At 35.4% G+C, this 25859-nt stretch overlaps 3 protein-coding genes across 19 annotated transcripts in view; 2 read left to right on the top strand and 1 right to left on the bottom strand.

Annotated features, from left to right (window-relative positions):
- Positions 1-15985, bottom strand: part of LOC105224802 (epidermal growth factor receptor kinase substrate 8-like protein 2) — a 66347-nt gene extending 50362 nt beyond the window's left edge. For 2 of the 4 annotated variants that reach the window (XM_049460368.1, XM_049460367.1), the window contains exon 1: positions 15686-15826. Coding sequence is in view for 1 of the 4 variants with exons in the window: in XM_049460366.1 (XP_049316323.1) it covers positions 15686-15820 (135 nt within the window). In the remaining 3 variants the exon portion in view is untranslated. Of the gene's footprint in view, positions 1-15685 lie in introns of all 4 variants that reach the window. The other 2 variants (XM_049460366.1, XM_049460369.1) reach the window with 2 other exon arrangements.
- The window catches only part of LOC105228402 (putative uncharacterized protein DDB_G0282133), a 170108-nt gene continuing 160165 nt past the window's right edge, over positions 15917-25859 (top strand). For 5 of the 14 annotated variants that reach the window (XR_007423216.1, XM_049460075.1, XM_049460071.1 and 2 more), the window contains exons 1-2: positions 16045-16199; positions 17007-17173. The gene's annotated coding sequence lies outside the window, so the exon portion shown is untranslated. Of the gene's footprint in view, positions 15938-15988; positions 16200-16459; positions 16602-16643; positions 16911-17006; positions 17174-18838; positions 18887-25859 lie in introns of those variants that run through there. The other 9 variants (XM_049460076.1, XM_049460078.1, XM_049460074.1 and 6 more) reach the window with 8 other exon arrangements.
- Positions 18893-25859, top strand: part of LOC125779311 (uncharacterized) — a 329486-nt gene continuing 322519 nt past the window's right edge. Inside the window, exon 1 of the mRNA XM_049460586.1 lies at positions 18893-20944. Within this exon, the coding sequence (XP_049316543.1) occupies positions 19348-20721 (1374 nt within the window). The 5' untranslated portion in view covers positions 18893-19347 and the 3' untranslated portion in view covers positions 20722-20944. The remainder of the gene's footprint in view (positions 20945-25859) is intronic.

The raw sequence follows: 25859 nt of genomic DNA, 5'->3' as shown, positions 1-25859 counted from the left end.
TGAGTAATATTCCGCAAGAGGACATCATTTCAAATACTCAGGAGCGCAAGCTTAACTAACATTCTCATCACAAAAAAACTCCTCACGTATTTGGCTCACTCATATATTAGCATGAGCGAGCATTTTTAAAAGATAACTATTTGCCTAACGCATCATCTTTATTTTTATCGCTCTGAGTGTTCAAGTGATGCGAAAAATAAAACTCATCTTTTAAATTATTTACATACACACAATACAACTTAAATTAACGGTTAATCATGCATGTACCCAAAACTGTTAATATTTACACCAACAACAATTAAACTTTAACATAAATTTATAAATATACATACTCTAAGAGAATAAGAAATTGCTCAAGAGCACTCTCTGCTGCATCACTGAGTTTATCAGCGATACAAAATACTGAGTGCTGAAACCTGAGATGAGAAAAAGAAACTTAGCGCTCTTGTGAGGAGTATTATTTTGAGGAGCACGTACGTTTGCGGTAAATATTAGAGCGAAAAGATTAGATAAGTATTAAAGAGAAATATTCTAGAAGAGCACTCTTTCCTTTGAACTCACAATTGAGGAAATCAAAATTTATTGCTCCTCAATTGTGTTGTACTGAGGAGGAAGATAGAAATTTTACTTCTCAGTGATGAGTATTTGCGAACTCTGGTTTAAATGCTGTATGTCAATAATATTGACTGTTAAAGTGTATACAACATTAATAATTTCTCATATTTTTGCTCAGAAAAATTTGATACATTTCTTCTACACCCGTGTTCTGTCCGAGTATCCGTGGCAATAGTTGAACACATTTCGGGTTAGCTGCGGGTGTCGAGTGTGGACACTCGCTTGTGATCGTTTTGAAGAGAGTATGATCAAACAGACTCGAACACTCTGAAAGCAGCTGCCGGGTGTGCCACTCGATCGAACCCATTGCTGCCGAGTGTGGTGCTCGCTCGTGCTCGATTTTTAATGATGGTGATCGAACAGGTTCGAACATACCCAATGCAGCTCTCTGGTGTGTATATGCAAAAACGAAGTACATAATATACATACATACAAATAACGAAGTACATAAATTTTTGAGTTATAAAAATGAGAGCTATTGCATCATTGAGTGTAGTGCAACTAAAACGGCAGTTGTCAGAACGAAATTGCTCAACATCAGGTACGAAGGCAACACTCATAAGTCGTTTGAGTGAAACGATCGGGTCGGATGAAATCGAAGTCGAAGAGGATGAAAACGAACAAGTTACGGGTGATGATAGTGAACTGTGTGATGATGGAACACAAAAATCGTTACAAAGACAAATGGACGAAATGCGCGGAATTCTAGGAAATGTGTTGTCATATATTCAAAATAATTCCCAACCTCGAAGTGTGCCAATTGAAAACACAAGCAACAGTAAAAATAGAAACGTCAATAACATTTCCCCTTTTGCAAATTCGAATGCAACTGTAACGCCAAACAATTATTCGGTGCGTGAAATAGCAGAAACAATACCAGACTTTGATCCAACAAATGACAATTCGTTGTCATCAGAACAGTTCGTTGAACGAGTAAATAGTGTTATCCGTGCGTATGAATGGGACGAAAAGTGTCTTTTGCTTGCCGTGTATAGTAAAATGAAAGGAGCAGCAAGATTGTGGCTCGATGCGACAGAAAGACTACATTCAAATTGGAACGATTTCGCGAAAGACTTAAAAAATGAATTTGGTAATTATCCCGATGAAGCAGAAATAAATTTTGAAATGCAAAGTGCCGTACGTAGACAAAATGAAAAAGTAGACGACTACTGTTTTCGTGTTTGTGCGCTTGGGCGACGGTTTAAATTAAGTGAAACAGCGATAGTTAAATACGCGAGAGAAGAACTACGAAATCGTGAACTACATGTGGCAATTGCGGCTCAACGAATAAATACAATGAAAGAACTAAGAGAAACCTTAAACGAATATAAAAGAAACGTGGCAATAAATTCACACCGAAGTGTAACGAAAGTCGAAATAAAAGAATATGAAAGTAAGAATGTAAACAAAAATGAAAATTCTAATAAGAAGTTTGGAGCAAAAAGTGTAAAGTGCTATAATTGCGATGAATTCGGACATATGTATATCGAAAAATTGTCAAAAACCTCAACGTAAACAAAGATGTGAAAAATGTAATAAAGTGCATTCAAGGTATGATTCTCAGTGTAAATCCGAAGCTAAAATACGAAATACATTTTGTGTAAACGATGAACTCTTTAAAGTTGGCGCATTTTTAAACGGTCAGAAATTAAAAGCATTTATTGATACGGGAGCTCAGTGTAGCATGATTCGGAAATCGTAATGTGAGAAACTTAATTGCAAATACATAAAGTGTGATATACAAATCAAAGGACTATGTGGTGGTAGTCGACATGCAAGAAAATCAGTGAAAACAATTTTAACAATCGATGGCATTACTATACCAGTTACCTTGTATTTGGCGGACGATCAATTATTACCTAGTGAAATTTTATTAGGGCAAAAAAACTTTATAAATAATTTGCGGTTAAATATTCAAAACGGAAAAATAAAAATAGAACGCGAACACGAACAAGATATTAAAGTTGAAGAAATAAAACGTTACGTTAATGAAAATGAAATTATATGTGAAATAAACGATAAATGTATAAAAACAAAGTTAATGAAAATTATAAACGATAATAGAAATGTTTTTGCAAACAACTTAAGTGAACTCGGAAAAACTAGTTTGGTGAAAATGAAAATTGAATTAAATTCAAATGAAATTGTGTCTCAATCTCCATATCGTGTACCAGAACCAAAAAAACAAATTGTCTCTGAAATGATAAACGATTTATTAAATAATATGCAAGTCCAGTTGTGATTGTAAAAAAGAAAAACGGTAACGATAGATTGTGTATTGATTATCGACGTTTAAACAAATTAATTATCAAAGAAATATTTCCACTTCCAAATATTGAAGAGTGTCTTCAGGAAGCAGCACGTTATAAATGCTTCACAACGCTTGATTTGAATATTGGGTACTCTCAAATTGAAATCGAACCAGAAAGCCGTAAGTATACATCTTTTGTTACCACCGACGGTTTGTACGAATTTAAAAGAATGCCATTTGGACTGAAGAACGCTCCAATAGTATTTCAACGTTTAATGTCTAAAATCCAAGAAAAAGCAACGAAAGATAATATGATTCATTATATGGACGACATACTTATCTGCAGTAGTACCTACGAAGAAATGTTTTGCAAACTTACGACAGTCTTAAAAGTTTTAAAAGAAGCTAATTTGACATTGAATATTTCAAAATGTGATTTTTTGAAAACGACAATAAATTTCCTTGGACATCAAATATCACCGAATGGATTAACTTCAGGCCAAGCCAAAACGAACGCAATATAGAATTATGAACGACCAACAAATGTTACAGAAGTTAGAAGATTTCTTGGGTTGAGTGGATATTTTCGAAAATTCATTCCAGGTTATGCAATAATATCCGAACCTATTCGAAAACTGTTACGTAAAAATGAAATCTTTAATTGGAATTACGACCAAGACAAAGCCTTTAACGAATTAAAGCAGAAACTGGCGTCAAAACCTCTACTAGTTGCATATCGAGTAGATGGAAATCACGAAATTCATACAGACGCTAGTTCAGCTGGTTTAGCGGGTGTATTGTTACAGAACGAATGCGATGGATTAAAACCAGTCGCGTATTATAGTAGATCGACGAGCGATACTGAAAGAAGTTTCCACAGTTACGAACTTGAAACTTTAGCTGTAGTTGAAACCCTAGAACGATTCCGATACTACATCGACGGTAAAACAGTAAAAATTGTAACCGATTGTAGCGCTGTTAAAACTGCTATGAGTAAGAGAGAGCTTATTCCACGAATTGCTCGATGGTGGTTAAGAATACAAGAATTTGATATCGATATTGTACATCGTCAGGGTAGACGCATGGAACATGTCGATGCATTAAGTCGCTGTCCAAACGAAAGTGCTAAAGAAACAGATGTAGCAGCTCTACGAGTAGATAAGGTATCGATTACATCAGACGATTGGTTGTTTAGTATGCAGTTACAAGATGACAATATAAAACAGATCGTCGAAAAGATTAAAAACAAAGATAAACAAATTTTGAAAGAGTTTTGTATTGAGAAAGATAGACTATTTAGAATTGAAAAAGAAAAGAAATTATGGGTTGTTCCGAAAGCGTTAAGACATAAAACGTTAGAAGAATGTCACGATAAAAATGGTCACTTGGGTTTCGAAAAAACTATTGACAAAATGAAAACGTACATATGGTTTCCACGAATGCGTAACTTCGTTAAATCGTATTTAAAAGCATGTGTTGAATGCGCATATAACACACGTCAAGGTGGTAAAATTGAAGGACAGTACCATTTCGATAACATAGTACCAATACCATTAAAAACCGTTCATATGGATCATTTAGGACCATTTATCAAGAGTTCGAAAAGAAACGAACACATATTAGTCATAGTTGACGCTTTTACGAAGTATACGATCATTAAAGCAGTAAACAGTACAGCAACGAAGCACGTATTAGAAACGTTACGAGAAGTTACCAGTTATTTTGGAGTTCCTGAAAGAATCATTACTAATAGGGGTACAGCCTTTACCTCTAAAGATTTTAAAAGTCACTGTCTTAACAACGATATTAAACATATACTAAATGCAATACGAACACCGAGGGCGAATGGTCATGCCGAACGAGTTAATCGTACGCTTTTGTCAATGTTACTCCCAACGACAAACAAAGACAAAGGGTGGGACGAGAATTTATTCAACATCCAGTGGTCAATGAACACCATGAAAAACAAAACTACGGGTAAAAGCCCACATGAACTTTTACTTAGTTTTTCATCAAGAGATATTCTCCAAAATAAGGTTTTGTTAGCATTACACGACAATAATCTAACAAGCGAAGAAGATATACAAAAACTACGAGAAGCAACATGTGAAGCAGTAAACCAGAAACGACAACAAGCTCAGAAGCGATACGATGATCATCATTCAAAACCAACAGAATTCCACGTTAATGACTTAGTGCTAGTCGAAAATGAACCTTCTAGTACTGGGACGTCGAGAAAGCTGGAGCCACGTTACAAAGGCCCCTTTATAATAAAGCAAGTGCTTGGTAAAGATCGTTATTTACTTAAAGACTTGTCAGGAGCAGACCGAACGTCACGTCACTATACTTCAATCTACGCATCCGATAAGATGAAGTCATGGTGTCAACTTCCTCCCAATTTTGAAGACAACAGCGATGAAGCCGATGATGAAAGCGACGAGCATAGCGAGGGCGCTATACATTGCCAGGATAGCCGACTGTAAGGTAACCCTATGCGAAATATTACTTCCTATCTGAGTGGCATCACCGGCACATCAAAAGCAACGATTTTCAACCGCCAAAGTGAACGCAGCCTCCCGTGCTATATTATCTCTTATTTTTAATAAACTTTGTGAACTAATTATTCATTTTATATATAAATAAAACGACCATCCTGTGAACAATGAGAAAGTGTCCGATTATCATAAAATTTACCTTTTCACTATGCTCCCTCTAGGACTGAAGAGGTGGTCTATGAAATACCCGAGCGGTTGTCAATTATCCGCAATATTTCGAGATAGAAACTCTAAATTGAGAATAGTTTAAAAGGGAGTTCCGCAGGGTGGTGTCCTCACCCCGTTGCTGTTTAACTTCTACATCTCGAAACTCCCGCAATCACCAGAGCGAATTTCTATCACCTTGTACGAAGATAATTGTACGATAATGACGTCGGGCAATGGAATCGATGGCATGCACTCAAACGGCTATCTTTTCGCCCTTTCTCGCTTCCTCGCTGCACGGAACGTAACAAAACCAACAGCGACCATGTTCTCGAATTGGACGAGGGAGTACAATGTTGGTCTGAACACTGTCTTAATTAAAGAATAGCGTTAAGTTTCCGACTGTCAATAACGCTAAGATTTTAAGGGTGACTTTCGACAAAAAAAGGGCAAATTGAACTCCTCTCCAAGCAGTTTCTGCTGGGTGATTTCGTCCTTTCTTAACTACGTCGCCGATATAAAACCATACGCTTCGGACCCTACAAACTTCAGACATACACTGACCGCCTTTCACAGTAGAGCCATAAACACCTTCACCGACTGCCTCTCAGTGAATGGCATACCAACCACCAACCATTGCAGTCGAAGAGCTTAAAAGGGGGAGTAAGGTTTTGATGGTAAAAAATGATTTTTTTGAGAATTTATTTCTTAAATATGGATTAAGTAATTTTATTCGGAACTTTTGTACATTATTGAGCACACTTTTGAAAATATTGGGTAGTTTTTTTCGTCACTTATTTAGTTTATAAATTAACGGGTGATTTTTTTGAGGTTAGGATTTTCATGCATTAGTATTTGACAGATCACGTGGGATTTCAGACATGGTGTCAAAGAGAAAGATGCTCAGTATTCTTTGACATTTCATCATGAATAGACTTACTAACGAGCAACGCTTGCAAATCATTGAATTTTATTACCAAAATCAGTGTTCGGTTCGAAATGTGTTTCGCGCTTTAATTTTGTTCAGCGATGAGGCTCATTTCTGGTTGAATGGCTACGTAAATAAGCAAAATTGCCGCATTTGGGGTGAAGAGCAACCAGAAGCCGTTCAAGAACTGCCCATGCATCCCGAAAAATGCACTGTTTGGTGTGGTTTGTACGCTGGTGGAATCATTGGACCGTATTTTTTCAAAGATGCTGTTGGACGCAACGTTACGGTGAATGGCGATCGCTATCGTTCGATGCTAACAAACTTTTTGTTGCCAAAAATGGAAGAACTGAACTTGGTTGACATGTGGTTTCAACAAGATGGCGCTACATGCCACACAGCTCGCGATTCTATGGCCATTTTGAGGGAAAACTTCGGACAACAATTCATCTCAAGAAATGGACCCGTAAGTTGGCCACCAAGATCATGCGATTTAACGCCTTTAGACTATTTTTTGTGGGGCTACGTCAAGTCTAAAGTCTACAGAAATAAGCCAGCAACTATTCCAGCTTTGGAAGACAACATTTCCGAAGAAATTCGGGCTATTCCGGCCGAAATGCTCGAAAAAGTTGCCCAAAATTGGACTTTCCGAATGGACCACCTAAGACGCAGCCGCGGTCAACATTTAAATGAAATTATCTTCAAAAAGTAAATGTCATGAACCAATCTAACGTTTCAAATAAAGAACCGATGAGATTTTGCAAATTTTATGCGTTTTTTTTTTTTTAAAAGTTATCAAGCTCTTAAAAAATCACCCTATATAAGCGTACTTTTCTCAAAACTACTTTTTTAAAGTCCGTGTTCACGGTCATTTCAAAACTACTTGACCAGTTTATTTCAAACTTTGTACACAAAATTGTGTCATATAAAATAACTCCTCCCATCGTTTAATAAATGTTCTTTTTATACCCTGAACAGGGTATATTAAATTTGTCACGAAGTTTGTAACACCCAGAAGGAAGCGCCGGAGACTCTATAAAGTATTTATACAAATAATCAGTATGTTGAGCTGAGTCGATTTTGCTTTGTAAGTCTGTCTGTCTGTCCGTCTGTCGTCGATATCGTTTTGAAACTTTGCAAACATCATTTTCTCGTCAAGAAGGTGCTCATTTGTCGGAACTGCCGATATCGGACCCCTATAACATATAGCTGCCATACAAACTGAATGATCGGAATCAAATTCTTGCGTGGGAAACTTCCTCATTTGACGATATATCTTCACGAAATTTAGTATGAGTTATTGCTCATAGAAATAATATAATATCGGAAGAAATTGTTCAGACCGGCTCACTAGAGCATATCGCTGCCATACAAACGAACGATCGGAATCAAGGGCTTGTATGGAAAACATTCGCATTTGACGTGGTATCTTCACGAAATTTGATATGGATTACAATATAATCTCCGAAAAAATTCTTCAGATCGGAGATTAGTGGAAAATAGCAGTTTTTATTTTAAATGGCCACCAAAAATTTTTAATTGAAAAAAAATATATATCGGAGAACGATGGGGGAAGATTTGATTATAATTTTACTAATTTTTCTTGGTTTGTTTATTTTCGGATAATTTCCAGCCGAGTTATGGTGAACACCGTAAAGTGTTTTTTTCTCAAAACGTTCTGGGAGAAGCTCTGTTTCTGGTTTATGCTTAAATATTTCTGAATGAAAAAATTATCCTAGATTGTCAAAATTATAGTCAATAATGTTCAAAAGGTCCGAACAAAATTACTCAATCCATTTTTAAGAAATAAATTGCCAAAAAGTCGTTTTTACCTTAACACGTTGAGGACGGCGCAGGTTTTACTAGTACGTTCCATCTGGCGGCTCGTAGCACAATAAATAGCTAAGCCAAAACAAAATAATGAGCAACGCGAGATCATGGCAGATTAAGAGCATTGAAAGAAGCAAGCTAACATAGCTTTGTCTAAGTTGTTCTCGTTGCAAATACAGTAAATAATGCTCACAATATAGCAACAAAATTACCATCTGAGCTTTCAAGGAGCTGTGCTTTGAAAATTAACAGCAAAAAAAGCACAGAATGCTAGATAACAAATCTATTGTAGCGTTAGAGCAGGTTGCAAACGATATTCTTTCTTTGTTCTTGCATAACTGTTCGAACGTGAGTTACCATCGACCCAGCCTCTCCTCCCGCCAAGCCACCATGGCAACCAGACGACTGCTCACTAAACCGCGAAGAGTGAAGATTCTACTTCGATTGATGGATGGATTGTTATTTGAAGGACGCACGTTGTATACAGATAGCTACTATACAAGTGTGCCTTTAGCCGAAGAGCTGTTAGATAAATCAACTAATATATGTGGCACTCTCAAAGAAAATAGAAAATTTCTACCATCAGAAATAAAACAAAAACAAAAACGTGGTGACGTTGTATCTTTTGAAAACTCTAAAGGAGTCAAAGTTCTAAAATGGACAGACAAAAGGCCAGTTTGCATGCTAACGACATGCAATGGTCACACTTGTTCCATTATTGAAGGAATAAATGGTAGGCGCAAACCCGATGCAATTTTTTACTACAATAACGCAAAAAATGGAGTTGATATTTCCGATCAATTGGCATCATATTACATTTCGTTGCGCAAAACCGTAAAATGGTATAAAAAATTTTCATTGAGTTGATTTGCGCAACGTCAATTATAAATGCATGGTACATTCACAAGAGGTGGGGTACCAAGCAGTACGATGTATTAAAATTTAGAGAAATTATTATAGATGGGCTCCTAGATGAGATGCCTACAATACCGCAAAAACCCAAAAGAACTACACATTTTCTTCAGAAATATCCTGGAACTGCAAGAAAGTCACGGAAACGATGCCATGAATGTTATAAAACATTAGCTGCTCAACGAGGCCAAAGTTTTGCTGCAAGGAGAGCTAAAAAAGTTACAACGTTCTGCCAATTTTGTGAAAATCAACCACCACTTTGTTTAAAATGTTTTAAAAACACTCACAAATATTAATAAATGTATTTAAAAATTTGTTTTGGTATCAAATAGTTATATTTCATTTAACAAAAAAAAATTCTGAATCAAAGCCGGCGTGACCCACCGGCCAGATGAAACATAAGTGCATGACCCACCGGTGAGTCACGCCGTCCTGAACGTGTTAAAACCCTTATTTGAAGGCCTACAAAGTTTCCAGCTTTTATTTTCCACGTTGACAGCTTTGGAAAGCGATTCTTTATATATTTGAAAGCTACGGACTCATGACTAAGAGCTCTCATAAATTGTTGAATAGGAGCCAATTCAATAAGCAATGGCGACATTTATATAGTCTTGGGATCGACAATTGCTTCCCCTTTAATATTACAATTCATAATAGTATATTATTTATTTGAATGTCAGTGAAAGTGAAAACGAATCAGCAGAAACTTCGTAAAAGGAAGCAAGAGGATGTTGAAAAGCAAAGGCGACAGTTCACGTTATACTATATACATACATATGTATACAGTCAATCCCGTTTAAGTATCAGTCTGCTGAAACTCCAAACTTTCTTATCTGCCTGTATCTTATTGCATCTCATGCCTTTTTCACATAGAAATTATTTTTTTTAAGTTATATTTTGTTTTTGTTTGTGTTAACCAAAATTTAATTTGTAAACAATATTCATATTGCATTGCGTATAACGGGAACATTTTTTTAGTCCTACATTGCTTTTTAATTAATTTGCCTAAAAACTACATACTACATTTTTATTAATTAAAACTTTATTAAAAAAGGTTACATCTTTATATTTTTTAACAAACGTAAGTATTATAAGTTTCTTAAGCGGAATTCTTTTAAGTGCCAATCCCTCTTAAAAACTCCAAAAAATTTGCATATTTCCTTGTGGCACTAAACTGGTATTGACTGTATTATTATTGTTGCTGTTGCTGTTGTCGTTGCTTAAATAATACCTGCAAGGAATTTGTCCCGATTTAGAGATTTGGGTATTTACTAAAAACGTTTTTATTTGACGTTGAATTCTAGGAGGCGGTATAATATCCGAATACATTTTTTGTATTGATAACTAAATCATAAAGCTGCGATACAAATTGAACAATCAAGGTCAAATTCTTGTATGTCAAACTTTAACAAGATATCTTCACAAAATTTAGCAATGATTATTGTCCGATAAAATCTTCACATCGAATCATATAGCTGCCATAGGAACTGAGCGATCAAGTTCAAGATAAAAATCTCTTTATACCCTTTTATGCTATAAGAAATATGTGAAAGGTATTATAGTTTTTCGCAGCCGAAGGTAACGTTTTTTTCTTGTTTTATCTAGTATTAGCTGCCCTAATTGATTTGACAGACTCATTTGACCGGTTCACATTTCCATGAAGGGACTATGTCCCAATAAACAATTGCGTAAATGTTTCGTAAATCTGCGCTAAAATAAACTTATCTACAAACATTTGAGTAAACTTACTTACAAATGTGAGAAATAAGTTTACTTATCTTATATTTGTAAGTTTAAAATAAATGCGTTGAAGAAACGTTTACTTACAAACATAAATGTAAACTTATGATGCAACATTGCAAATCAGTTTACATGTAAACACAAAAAGTAAACCAACCGTTTACCATTTCCCGTTAGTTTTTTCGCCGACTCTCTGACGACTGGTTTTCCTTTTTTGAGTGATCGCAGTTAATAATTATTGAATTTGTGAGATGTAAAGATGTGCGTTTTAAATAAAACAGTGGAAAAGTTAATAACTAAAAATAATTAATTGAAAAATTACTTACATATAAGTATTATTTAGTAGTGTTATCTAAATATTTGTGTGGTGACCACTGGCTGAATGTCGTTTTGTAGTGGCATCCTATGGTGAATTGCGCTGTTTTATTAGAATGCGCCAGTTTTACCGGGTAGAAGGGGTGGATGCTTAACTCATTTAAACAATGTCCGTTAAAATATTTTTAATAAAATAGGAAAATTTACCAATTTGATACAATAAATAAAATTTTAATCAAAACTAGGTAAATTTAATTTTTATGAATTTTAATAATCGAAATATATTTGAAAATTTAACAAAAACGTACTTAAAGTAATAAATTGTATAGCATAACACACACTCTTAGCCCTTTTATATAAAAGAAAGTCGTGTTAGTTACATCACTTATAACTCAAGAAAGGCAGAACAGATTTGGCTGAAAATTGGTAGGGAGGTAGCTTAGAGCCGGAGACGGACATAGGATACTTTTTATCTCTTTATGTCAAAATTTAATACAACTCATAAATACAAAAATTATATTTCAAATCATAAGCATTTGTTCAAAATTCATGTTTGTAGGAATCATTTCAATATTTCATTTCTTCAAAAAAAAAAAACAATAAAAACAACCTTACATCTTCGTCTATATAAATATGTATGTATGTAAAAATGAATCGCCAAAATGTAAATATGTACGCTCATAACTTTAATACGACTGAACGAAATTTGATAATTCTTTTTTTAAAATATTCGTTTAGGTTCAGGGATTATTCGAATAATTGCCGGAAAACCCCTAAAAACAGTCCTTTTCTTTTTCTCATACAAACGAATGAATGTTTGTTCGTTAGTAACGCTAAGAGAACGGCTGAACCAATATTGATGAAATTTTAAGAGGTTGTTCGTTGTGGATTAAGGAAGGTTTAGAAATAAAAACATCTTATACTTTTCATGAAAAGTCGGCAAATTGGATAATTCCAAAAGTAACTTTTTTCCAAAAACATTTTTTTTCAATTTCTGTTTTGTTTTTCAATATTTTGATTTGGAAATTATTTGAATAGTTCAGTCTCGATCGCTTGCTTTTTTATTCCGGCTATTCAAGAGAAAAATTATTACTATTACGATTTACGATGCTTTACGACAGGTTGTGAATTGAACAATTGAAAATTATTCAGTGAAAACTTTACGTGTGAAAGATCCAGTATTATATGAAGTGGTGGAAAGCAATATGGTTCATGGACCTTGCGGACACTACAATCCCTTTTCGGTTTATATGTCTAACAATAAATGCACGAAACACTATCCGCTTGCTTTTCTTTCGGAATCGCAAACTGGAAATGATGGATATCCACTCCATCGTCGTAGCTCATCAGACGACCATACAACTTAGAGTAGTGAATATCGAAGTTGACAACATATGGATCGTACTATATTCTCCACTGTTGTCTAATTCACATTCTAAACTCATATCAATGTTTAGTATTGCAGTTTGGTGTAATCTATAAAATACGTTTGTAAGTACGTCACCAAGGGAAGCAACATGGCGGTCAATGGTCTTAAACGATACGGTCCATACGTGAACTGCAATAAAGCGCTTTGTAGGATAATTACTTTTGCAATTCATGAACGGTTTCCGATTGTTGTGTGTCTCGCAGTTAATATGGAGATTGGCCAAAGAGTTTATTTCAGCCCAGAGAATACATTACAGCAGGTGGTAACACCGCCAACAACAAAACTAACATTGACGAGTTTTTTTCTCAACTTTCGTCAGTGATCCGCTTACGAAAACATTGCTCTATTTGAAAATACCTTGCATTCATGGAATGCATCGTCGAAGAAATAGTTTCGCTGAAAGCAAGACCGAACAGTAGATGGACATTCAGGTGTGTTCTCAACTAATGCATTAGGATGAATTTACACAACCCACCCAAAAAACGATGATTGCTTCTACCTTCGGTTGCTACTGATTAATGTACGCGGCGTATTGCGTACTGTGAATGGTATGGTGTGTGCAATTACAATTGCTGGAACACGATAATCAGTGGAAACAAATGTTGGACGATGCGATAGCTACTTCGAATGCCACTGAAGTTCCCACACTTTTCGCGATAATCATTTCACCATATCAGCCTTTAAATCCGCGTCAATTATGAGATACGAACAAAAATGACATTGTCGAAGACATTTTACATCGTATTCGCTAAAAATTGGAAATGGGTCAATTCCGGTTGATGCTTCCGGTGGTTTGATATCAATTCCATCTGCGGTTTATCAATTCACGAAAGATGAACTCATCACCAATCTTCGGACATTGGCCAAATTATCTTAACTATGATTCCTTAAATGCACGCGCAATATTAACTGCCAAAAAATACAGATGTTCTTGACTTAAACTGGAAGATTCAAAGTCAAATTCCGAAAGACTTGCGCTCATACAAATCGACCGATCGTCTTGCCATTGAAGACGTCGCCGTGAATTATCCAGTGGAGTTTCTAAATTCTTTGGAGAGGCTTGGTATGCCACCGCATCATTTGCGTCTCAAAGTTTGATCTGTCGTTATTATGTTTTGCAATCTGCAAGCGCCGAAACTATGTAATGGAACCCGACTGATTGTGACGCAGCTATCGAATACAAAGGGCTGAATGCTTGATTCAACGAATTTCTTTGAGTTCCAACGATTTTCCATTTCAGTTTCCAGCGAAAATTGCATTTGAGATGACACTCAGCAGGACACAAGGATAGTCGCATAGTGTGTGCAATAAGTTTCGAAATTCTATGTTTTTCACACGGCCAGATATACGTGGCGTGCACACGAGTTGGAAAGCAATCTTTTCTGTACACCGGAACAGAAACCAAAAAATTTTGTTTATCAAGCTGCGTTACATTGAAAAAAAAAAATGAAATGATAAATTCAACTTTCTTTTCATTTCAAAACACATAATTACACGCAGGACAACGGCTGCGGGGTCAGCTAGTAAATAAAATAAAATAAAAAAGGCCTTTACAATATAAAAGGGTAAGTTGCATGTTGTATTTTAAGGCGTTGTTATAATTTTTTTTTTTTGCATTTGCAATTTGAAACATCCATCAACCAAAACGGAAATAACCACATCATAGTCGAAAAAGCAGGAACAATTAATAGCTATACACTGGATCCCACATTTTTAGAAGGTAGTCAATATCAATTATTTATTTGAAAATTTTTTTTTAATGAAAATGTTTTTTTGCAGCAATTCAAAGCACCATTGATGCAACTGTATCCAAATCTATAAGAAGAATCGTCGAGTAGGTAAGAAGCTTGCAGCGAGATATCGCAGAGTTGAGGAATAGCAGAGACAATGTTCCATCAAAAAAGATTATGCCAGCGGAACCTTTAAACACAGTGGAGCAATTTATGGAATTGGAGAGTTTACTCCAGAAGGATGAAGAATATGCTAAATTTGTAAGTAAATATTTATTGACTGTTTAAAAGCCAATTTCACAATTTCCTTTTTTTGAAGAAATCGGAACTTATGCAAAATATTAAATACACAGGAGCGAAATTCGTCAGAACAGCTTGGCGCTCATTGGTATCTGATGAATGTGCTCAACATTTTGCTTGGAGTGGAACGTCAGACCAAAAAACCTGTCCGCGTCTTAAAAGTATCTATGGCTATCTGAGGTACTTAATAATAAAACTTAATAAACTTTATATTTACATGTGTACTTATATACTTATATATATTTTTAAATTAAATTTCAGATGTCTTCTTACATGAAGTGAAGGGCAATGACACTGAATATATAAGGGGCATCAAGACGATTTTTCAGTTTGCCAAAAATAGACAAAAACGGAAGCACCAAAATGCAGCAAATTAATTATTTTACCTAACTATTTTTCTATCATTTCATTTTTAAAGAATGTTTTTTAAATTTTAATTTTTAGTATAAGTTTAATTTAACTTATCAAGAATTTTTTTAATTTTTAGTATAAGTAAATATGTATACATAATAAATAATATTAAATGAATTAAAACTAATAAAGAAAATAATTATATATCTTTAAAAATATATCATGCGATTTATTTTACTACCATTACATAAAATCATTACAACACGTTTACAAATACATTTGAAAATAAACTTACAAGCGGTTGGATATTAATTTAATAAATGCTTACTTTTAAGTTTAAAAATAAGCGATTTTACAAGTATGTGAAAAAGCCCAAAGTAATGTAACGTTTTGGTTCATTACAAGTCTTTTGTAATTGTTTTGTAATGAAAAACGTAAACTTTTTGTAACGAAAAGGTTTACCAGTGTAAGTTTATTTTAAGTTTATTTACAAACGCGATTGTTTACTGGGAATATGTAGGCCTGTTTGTATGTGTGTGTAGTGTTTGCTTTGCTGTATTTGGAGTAAAAATTTTCTGTACATACCATTGAAGTTATTATTGCTGCCTCTGTTGCTGTTTTATCATTTGTATTTTTATATGTAGCCGGTGTTTTTGCTATTGTTGTATATTTGGTTACGGTAGTTGTGCTTAATTCATATTTACATATATGTATGTACATTTTTGTTCAATTTAAGGGTATGCGTAATTCTGTCTTCCACTTATACTTCCTGCTTGTTGTCATTAGTCGATATATTTTGTGCAGAATAACCATTGAATTTAGCTGTGGCTATGGTTTGTACGTCGCTATTAGGGGTTACGTATACGTTGTGTCGGCTGCTCTTTGTATTACTTTTACACTGTAGCAGTGTTGCCGACGTCGCTGTTGCTGATTGCAATGTTGTGCTCTGTTGTGTTGCTAACTTGTGTAGTAAATGGTTGATCTCTGGATTGTTAAAAACAACATTTACCAGTAAAATTTCGAAAATGAACGAAGATGGAAGGAAACGTTTTGACAACCCTGTTTAATCGTTGACAACAAATAATTTATTTATACATAGGTTTTATATAATACAAATAACAATGATATTTATTAAATACAGTTTTGCAATTAAAATGAAGTCATTAGGAAATAAGTGATAGTTTGCATACTCAAAGCTGTTTGGATTGCATTTGCGCAAGTACCCGCACGGAAATAAAGTTTTCATATTTTCTAATGCTGTCGATGAATACTTGCACTTGTTCACAAATTAATTTAAAGAGTATTAAATATTAAACATTTTGCCACACTTGCTATATAAATAATAGCAGCACATGTGATGGCTTTTAAGAACACATCGCATTTTTTGCGTAATAAATCGTTTTTTTTTTATTTTTAATATAAAAACTGCTCTATCGAGCTTCATTGGATGCACTCATATTGATTTAATGTGAAAAGCTGATAGGCGCATGCTTGATAAATGGTATCTATTGAAATATCAAATAATACACACCTATTTCTTTAGGGGATGTAACATTACATGTATACACATACACACTTGTCCATAAAGTTGCATTTCGTATACATACAGTAGTTGGAATGCACTCGAAAAGAAATGAAAAGCACATACATACAAACAGCCATACGACAAAAAATAAGGAAAGCCCTAATTCTACAACTGCCCGTTAGATATCATCGGAGGCTGTGAAAACGTGAAAAGTCTAAAATAATACGAAATGCCCGCAAAATCTTTTAAAAAAGAAGCTGCGGCTCAAGTACATCCATTATATGAGTATAAAATTAAGTTAACTACGAAAAAACAATTTATAATGCAACTTTTTTTTATTTACGGGAAAACTGTGAACCGATTTTATTAATTTCTTTTCAGTTTATTTATACAAAAATTTTAAAAGTGCGTTGCTGTGGCTATAATTATTTCTAATTATACTACTCAATATGTTATTAATGGCGGCTAATGACCAATTTCACAACGAAGTATAAGATGGTGTTATCAATGAAATATAATTACCGAGATTAGCTTAAATAGTTTCTGATGTAAGTATACGCCTATCCTAAATAATTATATATATTTTTAATATCAATATCGAAGTTTTATCAAATAAATATATCCTTCTTCTTTACTGGCGTAGACACCACTTACGAGGTTATAGTCGAGTTAACAACAACACGACAGTCGTTTCTTCCAATGTGGCGCCAATTGGAGATTCCACGAGAAGTCAGGTCCTTCTTCCCCTGGTTTTTCCTACGAAGCGGAGGTCTTTTCCTCTGCTTCTCTCTCGAGGTTACTGCATCGTATACTTTCAAAACTGCAATGTTTTCGTCCATTCAGATGACTTGACCTAGCCAACGCAGCCTCTGTCTTTTAATTTGATGAACTATGTCAATGTCGCCGTATATCTCATACAGCTCATCTTTCCATCGAATGCGATATTCGCCGTGGCCCATGCGCAAAGGATCATAAGTCTTCCCCAGAACCTTTCTCCCGAAAACTTGTAACGATGACTCATCAGATGTTGTTATCATCCATGCCTCTGCACCATATAGCAGGACAGGAATAATAAGTGACTTATAGGGTTTGGTTTTTGTTCATCTACGACTTCGAAGTTATTACTGTCAACATTGACTTACATAAACTAGCTGCATAAATTTTTATAACCTGAGCAAAATTTAATCTGCTTATAGCATTTAATCGTTCTCTTTTGTCTGTAACAAGTCAAATGTAAAGACCCCGGCCTATCATAGCTAGGCAAATTTTTGAAAAATTAGTATTTTTTAGTTCTCTTCAATTCATAAAATTTTTTTAAATTACTTTGTAGTACGATTTGTCCATTGCGTGAAAATAGGCCTGAGTTTCGGCGACCATCTCTTCATTCGCTGAAAATTTCTACCGAACAAGCATTTTTTTCAAATCAAAAGCAACTCTAAACTCAGTTCATGGATTTTTGACATCGGTTTCACTGACTTGTGTCGCAGTGCATGATTTATCTTTCTATTAATGCGGCCGTTTTCCGGTGATTTCGTGCTTCAAACGGTCAAATAATACTATGTAATAGTTGCTGTTGATAGTCCTTCCGGATGCCGTAACCTTACCAGCCGACTGTTGCGTTTTTTCGTACTTTTGAGCGGGCAGTATAACAAGATAATACATTTTTTTCACGAACCACATTTTCCATTATGGACATTTTTTATGGCTAAGTTAGTTAGGCTTTATTGCCGTGATCAAACACTCCTTGGTTATTGCTTATTTTGCATAAATTCTTGAAGCAAGTTGTTCCATATTCGCCTGACTTCCACGTTTTTGTTTTCCATAAGTATAATAGTCTCATAAAATAACAAATAATAGGCAAAGTAGAAACCAAAAATAACATAGATAAGAAGTTAGCTATAGTCGAAGATATGAAAACACTTAAATTTGAAATATTTCTTTCTTTTTGCCAGTAAATTATTTAATTTTATAAAAGTTGAAAAATAGCTTCATTAAACAAAGTTTTGACTTGACTTAACAGAAATAAAAAAATATATAAATGTTTTAAAAATAAACAATTCATTGCTGGATTGAAGATTTTTTTAATTAACAAAACAGTGGTTTCAGGTTTTCGAGAAAAAAACTCATATTTACTTGTTTGTAAAGAATGAGAATTAAAAAAGTCCTTCCATATAATGCCTTAGGTGTTTCTTTATATTTTTATATTTTCGTAGCTGTACAATCTTCATTGAAGTCTACCGAGCGGTTTTCGAGCTATAGTGGTAAGCAATTCAAAAAAGGTTGTTGAGAGAAAATACACGACAACTATTTGTCGGATTTATTTAAAAAAACATTTCTGAGATATATATTATCGATCGATACGATGAAAAACGTCGTTTTTTTCTCCCTCTAACTGCTTAACACAAATTTGGAATACTCACCCACATACGAGGATATATTGTTGAAGATAGTCGTTTACTAACACTATGCATGTCATTGCATTATTTACGTCATTACATTCTTTACATACTGTCATTCTCACATTTACATTTATAAGTATTAGTTATTACTTTGTTCTTTAATTCTTCATGTAATATAACATTTTCTTCTGGATTAAAACCTCGTGGAGTGAACATCAACTTTTAGTTTGTCTCTAAATATATACTTAATTATCTCTGCAATCCTATCAGGTTATGGGCCCAGGATCGCAAATTTGTTTAAATTTTGAGAGTTTATAAGACTAATGAGTGATATTGAGAATTCAAAAGCGTTTTTGCCAAAAATTGAAATCAGTAAAGCTAGCAGGTGCTTTGATACGGCTGAAGTAATGTCTACGATTACTTCGTCAACATCTTCTCGGATCGAGTTGCTTTCCAAGGACAATTTCGACACTTGGAGCATGCAAGTGGAAGCATTGCTGACTAAAAATGATTTGTGGGAGTATGTAAATGGTTCTAATTTGATACCGGCAGAGACTGACACTGCAGCAAGAAGCGCTTGGTTGAAAGCTGACAAGAAAGCTAAAGCAAATTTGGTTTTGTCAATTCAGCCATCCGAACTAAAGCAAGTCAGGGGTTGTGAGACTTCGCGGGAAGTGTCGATTTATGCGTCAAAAGGACCGGCACGTAAAGCAACATTATTGAAGCAGTTGATGTTGCAAAAGTTAGATGAAAGCGATGACGTGAAAGAGCACATGGCGAAATTTTTCGATGCGGTAGATAAGTTGGAGAGCATGAATGTGCAGATAAACGGTGATCTGTTATGTATCATGCTATTGTATAGTTTACCGTCTACTTATGAAAACTTTCGGTGCGCAATAGAATCACGCGATGCGCTTCCATCAGCTGAGGTACTGAAAATAAAAATAATAGAGGAGAGCGAAGCACGTAAGCAATCGGCTAGTAATACAGTAATGGCTATGGCCGCGAAATCACATGTGCAAGATAAGCTGAGTAGGAAAAAGTTCATAAAGAATAAAAGAGAATTCCGATGCTTTAAGCGCGGCGCATTAGGGCACAAGGCGAGCTCTTGTTCTGTTAGGAGTAATAATGGTGTTCACGGAAGAGATTCCAATAATTCCAAACATTTGGCATATTGTGTTGATGAAACGTATGCAGCATATCATTCTGCAATAGAAGAAAAATTTCTTGGGGATATGCGTGAAAGACGAGCTTGGGTATTGAATAGTGGGTGTACTGCTCATTTGTGTAGTGACGAGTGCATGTTTAAGACCGTGGAAAAATCATCCAAAGTTAAGTTGAATTTGGCAAGTCAACAGGCGTGTGCAGATGTACGAGGTGAAGGTGTGGTAAATTTGTCAGTGACAGGCGCAGATGGCCAGCGAGTAGTTGAGTTACAAAATACGTTGTTGGTTCCGGAACTGCGCACAAATTTAGTTTCGGTGGCAAAAATTACTAACAAGGGACATAAAGTGACATTTACCAAAGATGGAGCGTTTGTATTCAACGCAAGTGATGAAATTACCTTGATTGCTGATGGCATGGGTGATTTATATTACGTCAGACAAAGCAGCGAGTGTGCTTCTATTCAGGCGAAGTGCTCCGAACTGTTGAAGTGGCATTATCGTCTGGGTCATCTTAACGGGGCTGATTTATGAAAATTGGTAAGAGATGTCATAGTTGCTGTCTCTGATATTGACGAGGTGAAGCAACTGATACAGTGCGAAGTGTGTATATTAGGCAAAATGTCTGCGTTACCGTTCAATAGAGGCAAAGTGCCTTGTTCAGAAACAATGAGAATTATACATTCTGATGTTGTGGGACCGTTCAGAGAAGAATCCATTGGACGAGCTCGATATTTTGTCACCTTTATAGATGATTGTACAAGGTGGTGCGAAATATACTTACTAAGGCAGAAGTCTGACGTTTTCGAAGCATTCAAGATGTACCAAAGTTTCATGGAAAGACAGACTGGGTTTAAAATTAAATGTTTGCAGTCCGATAATGGACGTGAGTATCTATATAATGAATTTGATAAGTATCTTTCAGAATGTGGCATAGCTCGTCGGCTAAGTGTTCCCAGGACGCCTCAACAGAATGGAGTCGCAGAACGAATGAATAGAACACTTCTGGACATGGTGTTTGTTATTGCAGTCTGGCCTCGGTCATACTTTTTGGTCAGAAGCTGTGGCATCTGCTTGCCATATAAGAAACAGATGTCCATCCCGAACATTAGGTGGGAAATCGCCTTATGAATGCCTAAATAAGGTAAAGCCAAGTATTAAACACTTCAAGTCGTTTGGATCAAAGGTAATGGTGCTTGATAAAATACCAGATAAAAATAAGCTGGCACCTAGATGTCAAGAAGGTGTGTTTGTTGGGTATCCCAGAGAAACAAAGGGTTATCGTGTGTGGGTACCGAAAGCGCATAAAGTCATATGTGCACGTGATGTCCGGTTTGTTAGCGAACATCAACTGATTTCGAATCCAATAAATAAAGCTAGTGATCTGCTGCTACCACTTAAAATTCCTGAAGAGAATTACAGTAATTGTCGTAAATTTGTAGATTTTTCTCATTCTCAAACCGATGAAAACGGAATTAGCGAACCAACAGCAATTATGGATTGTGAATTAAAAGAAATTCGGAGAGCGCCAGGTAGGCCAAAACTGATGCGAATGGGAAATAGAGGAGTTTCGTAGTCGTGTTAATTCAGAGCCATCACTGAAAACGGCACATGCAGAGAGCGACAACGATAGTGCAGGAGACGATGTTGTGTTTGCTGGTATGGCTGAGGTTAGCTTACAAGATGCTTTAAATGGGCCTGAGGGTGATGAATGGCGCGACGGATTGGAATGTGAAGTAATTAATATTATTAAAAATGACACATGGGATATTGTTCCGGTCGATCACAACAAACTATAGTGGGATGCCGTTTCGTTTTGACAAATAAGTATGAGTCAGATGGTAAGATCGAGCGACGCAAAGCGCGTCTTGTAGCTAAAGGGTACGGTCAAAAATATGGTATAAATTATACTGGCACTTATGCTCCAGTAGCACGTTTAGAATCGATTCGGTTATTACTTGCATTGTCGGCTCATTTTAATCTCACTATCTGGCAGTTTGATGTTGTGAGCGCATATCTGAATGGAACGTTGAACGAAAAAGTGCTCATGAAGGTACCAGACATGCTTTTGATCTTTTGCAACGAATAACAATGAAATTTGATAAAAATTGCGACGTTGGCATTAAAGCATCAAAAATGATAAAAGAACTAAACGAAGGAGGTAATGCGTGTCGACTTAAGAAAGCCCTCTATGGCCTTAAGCAAGCTGGTAGGCAGTAGTATGCCAAACTTAAATCGAAGTTGATAAGTATGTGGTTAAAGCCCACTGAAAATGAATCATGTTTATTTTATGGTTATTTTGAGAATAACTTAGTTTTACTCCTTGTATTTGTAGACGATCTACTTATTGCGTCACGTGAAGTGAATATTATTCACAAATTAAAGCAACAACTTTTGAAATATTTTGACATTAAGGACCTTGGTAGAGCAAATTATTGTCTTGGACTAGAGATTAACCAAATGGATGGTAAGATTACTTTAAAGCAAAGTGGCTATATAAAAGCATTATTAAGGAGATTTGGAATGAGTGAGTGCAACCCGGTTGCTACACCTTCAGAGTTAAAGATAAATTTAGTTGAAAATAATTCAATTGATAAACTCTGTCCATATCGTGAATTAATTGGAGCTCTAATGTATATGTCCATCGCATCAAGGCCAGACATAGCGAACACCGTGTCAAGACTAGCGCAGTTTGTCACGAATCCATTGAAATGTCATTGGAATGCTGCCAAACGTATTTTAAGGTATCTTGCCGGTACTGCCAATAGAAGCTTGCTGTATCAAAAATCCGATTTACAGCTAGTTGGGTACGCTGATGCTGATTGGGGAGGCTGCACAACTGATCGCCATTCCTACACGGGATACGTTTTCTTGCTCAGCGGTGCTGCTATTAGCTGGAAGTCACAAAAACAACGCACAGTCGCTCTTTCGTCCACAGAAGCTGAATATGTGAGCTTGGCGGAATCAGCAAAAGAAGCAGTGTATTTGCGTAGTCTCCTAAATGAGATTGGTTTACAAAAACTCGCTGATGTAATAATTTATGTGGACAACAGAGGTGCGCAGTGTCTGGCTAATGATCCTGTTTTTCATGCGCGTACCAAGCACATTGATATCAAACATCATTTTGTGAGAGAGTGCATTAGCGCAGGATTATTTTCATTGAGGCACGTATCTTCTCAAGAGATGACTGCGGATGTGATGACAAAACCATTGACGCGAGCAAGCCACGACAGATGTCTTAACGGACTTGGTTTGTCCACCGAATGACCTGCATATTGAAGGGGCGTGTTGAAGATAGTCGTTTACTAACACTATGCATGTCATTGCATTATTTACGTCATTACATTCTTTACATACTGTCATTCTCACATTTACATGTATAAGTATTAGTTATTACTTTGTTCTTTAATTCTTCATGTAATATAACATTTTCTTCTGGATTAAAACCTCGTGGAGTGAACATCAACTTTAAGTTTGTCTCTAAATATATACTTAATTATCTCTGCAATCCTATCATATATAACTCTGTGCAAACATTTTTAAATACTTAACGGTGCTTATTATTTAACCTGACTGAGTCTATCAGAACTTGGTCAATTTCAATTACATAATTTTAATTATTTTTCATTATTTGAACAAACTTTCGGTGCATAACTACATTTTTTAGCCATATATGTATTTCAGGTAATATTTTTGGAGTTATTAGCATTTTGCATTTGCGCTAGACTATGCGGTTTAGATCTTGAAGAAGTTATTTTCAAAATTCAGGTTTCAATCGCGATCATACATCACGGAGTGGGTATCTGAGAAAGTGTAACTGGCATAAAGAATTTATTTTGTGTCAAAGCGTCACCGGCCTTGTTTTCATTTATAAAGATATAACCACTGTTAGATTTTTAAACTGCATGCAAAACTGCACCAACACACTTGATATTATTATGAATAGAAAAACGAATTTATTATGACAGCTTTTTTAATTTTGCATCTCTACAAATGTGTAAAATTAATTTATAATTTGGCAACTTTGCCAGTTTTACTTGTTTCATTTGTATTTTATGATCTGCAATGCATCTGTCTTTAATATGAAAGATATATTATTAAACCTCGTATTTAATGTCTTGATGCTTATTTATGATTGCCGAAAATATTAAAGATACTTTTTGGAATTTTGGAAACCATAAGATCTGTTTTCAAAGAATTTTTCATCTTCCAAATCATTTGCCATAAACAGGACCAGGGGTCGAAGTATTCTACCCCTTTTTTATTTCAGGTTCGGACTATTAGGTGGATGCAAAAGGAATTTCTAGCATATGTCGGCCTGACGTTATCCATACAATTCCTATCTCATTGGCTAAAGTTGGTCACTTCTGGGTGTTTGATTAGAACAGAGAGTCCAGTTTTTGAAAATACAGGTCTGAATTAAGGGTTACAATAAATGACTCGAATAATCTCTATCTTCCGTTGTATAAGATTTGCGCTATATCGAGCTTGAAAGAAAGATAATTTTTTTAATTACACCACACAGTTGTCGAAAATAACCATAAATTATAATCAAATATTCTCCCCATCGTTCTCTGAAAATTTATTTTCATTAAAAATTTTTTGGCGGCCATTTGAAGTGAAAACTGCTTTCTTCCATTAAAAAAAATCTGCCAATTTGTGTGTGGAAATCACCATTAATCGGTCATGCAGTTTTGCAATGACAGTGAACACGGACTTTGGAAAAGTAGTTTTGAGAAAAACGCATCTAATAAATTCGCAAAAAAGTCAGGTTTTTACCATGAAAACCTTACCCCCTTCTCCATTTATCGTAATAAATGGATGGATGGACTAATGGATTTTATCGATATTTTTACTATGTCCCAGAATCTCCAGTGGTTAGAGAAACATTTTTGTATTCATGCTGTTGCGTGAAATCTTCAATATAATTAATGAGCAGAAAACAACTATAAACAAGTCAGGAAGGGCTAAGTTCGGGTGAAACCAAACACTTGATACTCTTGCAACTTGCAAAAATCAAAGCCATAGAAATACTTTAAGATGTAAACCCAATCATATCGAGTAAAGTCAGCCGGATATTCGAAAATCCTGATATAAGTTATGTTGTGGCTAGGCCAAATTTTCGCTCAAATTTATCTGTTATGATCCTGCTGGCAATTCTGCTTGGTAAAAGAGTGAGTAATTGTGCGTGTTAAAAAAATAATTAATTTTGGTGAAAAAAGGCAGAGAATTAACAAAATCTGCTCATCAATTCGGAGAATCCAAGGATGCCCAACTTATTCCAGTGGGAGAGCTCCTCAAAATTAGCGATTTTTAAAACATTTTCCATTATAGCCAGATCGGACAAAATAATAATTTTTGGGCATTTAAGTTAAAACACCCAGCCCTTAGTACGAAAAGTTTCCTCAAATCTTCTTCTTCTTTACAGGCGTAGACACCGCTTACGCGATTATAGCCGAGTCAACAACAGCGCGCCAGTCGTTTCTTCTCTTCGCTACGTGGCGCCAATTGGATATTCCAAGCGAAGTCAGGTCCTTCTCCACTTGGTCCTTCCAACGGAGTGGAGATCTTCCTCTTCCTCTGCTTCCCGCGCTGAACTATGTCAATGTCGTCATATATCTCATACTGCTCATCGTTCCATCGAATGCGATATTCGCCTAACGCATACTAAC

Source organism: Bactrocera dorsalis, chromosome 6, assembly GCF_023373825.1.
Source record: "Bactrocera dorsalis isolate Fly_Bdor chromosome 6, ASM2337382v1, whole genome shotgun sequence".
In the NCBI taxonomy this organism is placed as follows: domain Eukaryota; kingdom Metazoa; phylum Arthropoda; class Insecta; order Diptera; family Tephritidae; genus Bactrocera; species Bactrocera dorsalis.
This window is presented reverse-complemented; position numbering and strand designations above follow the sequence as displayed.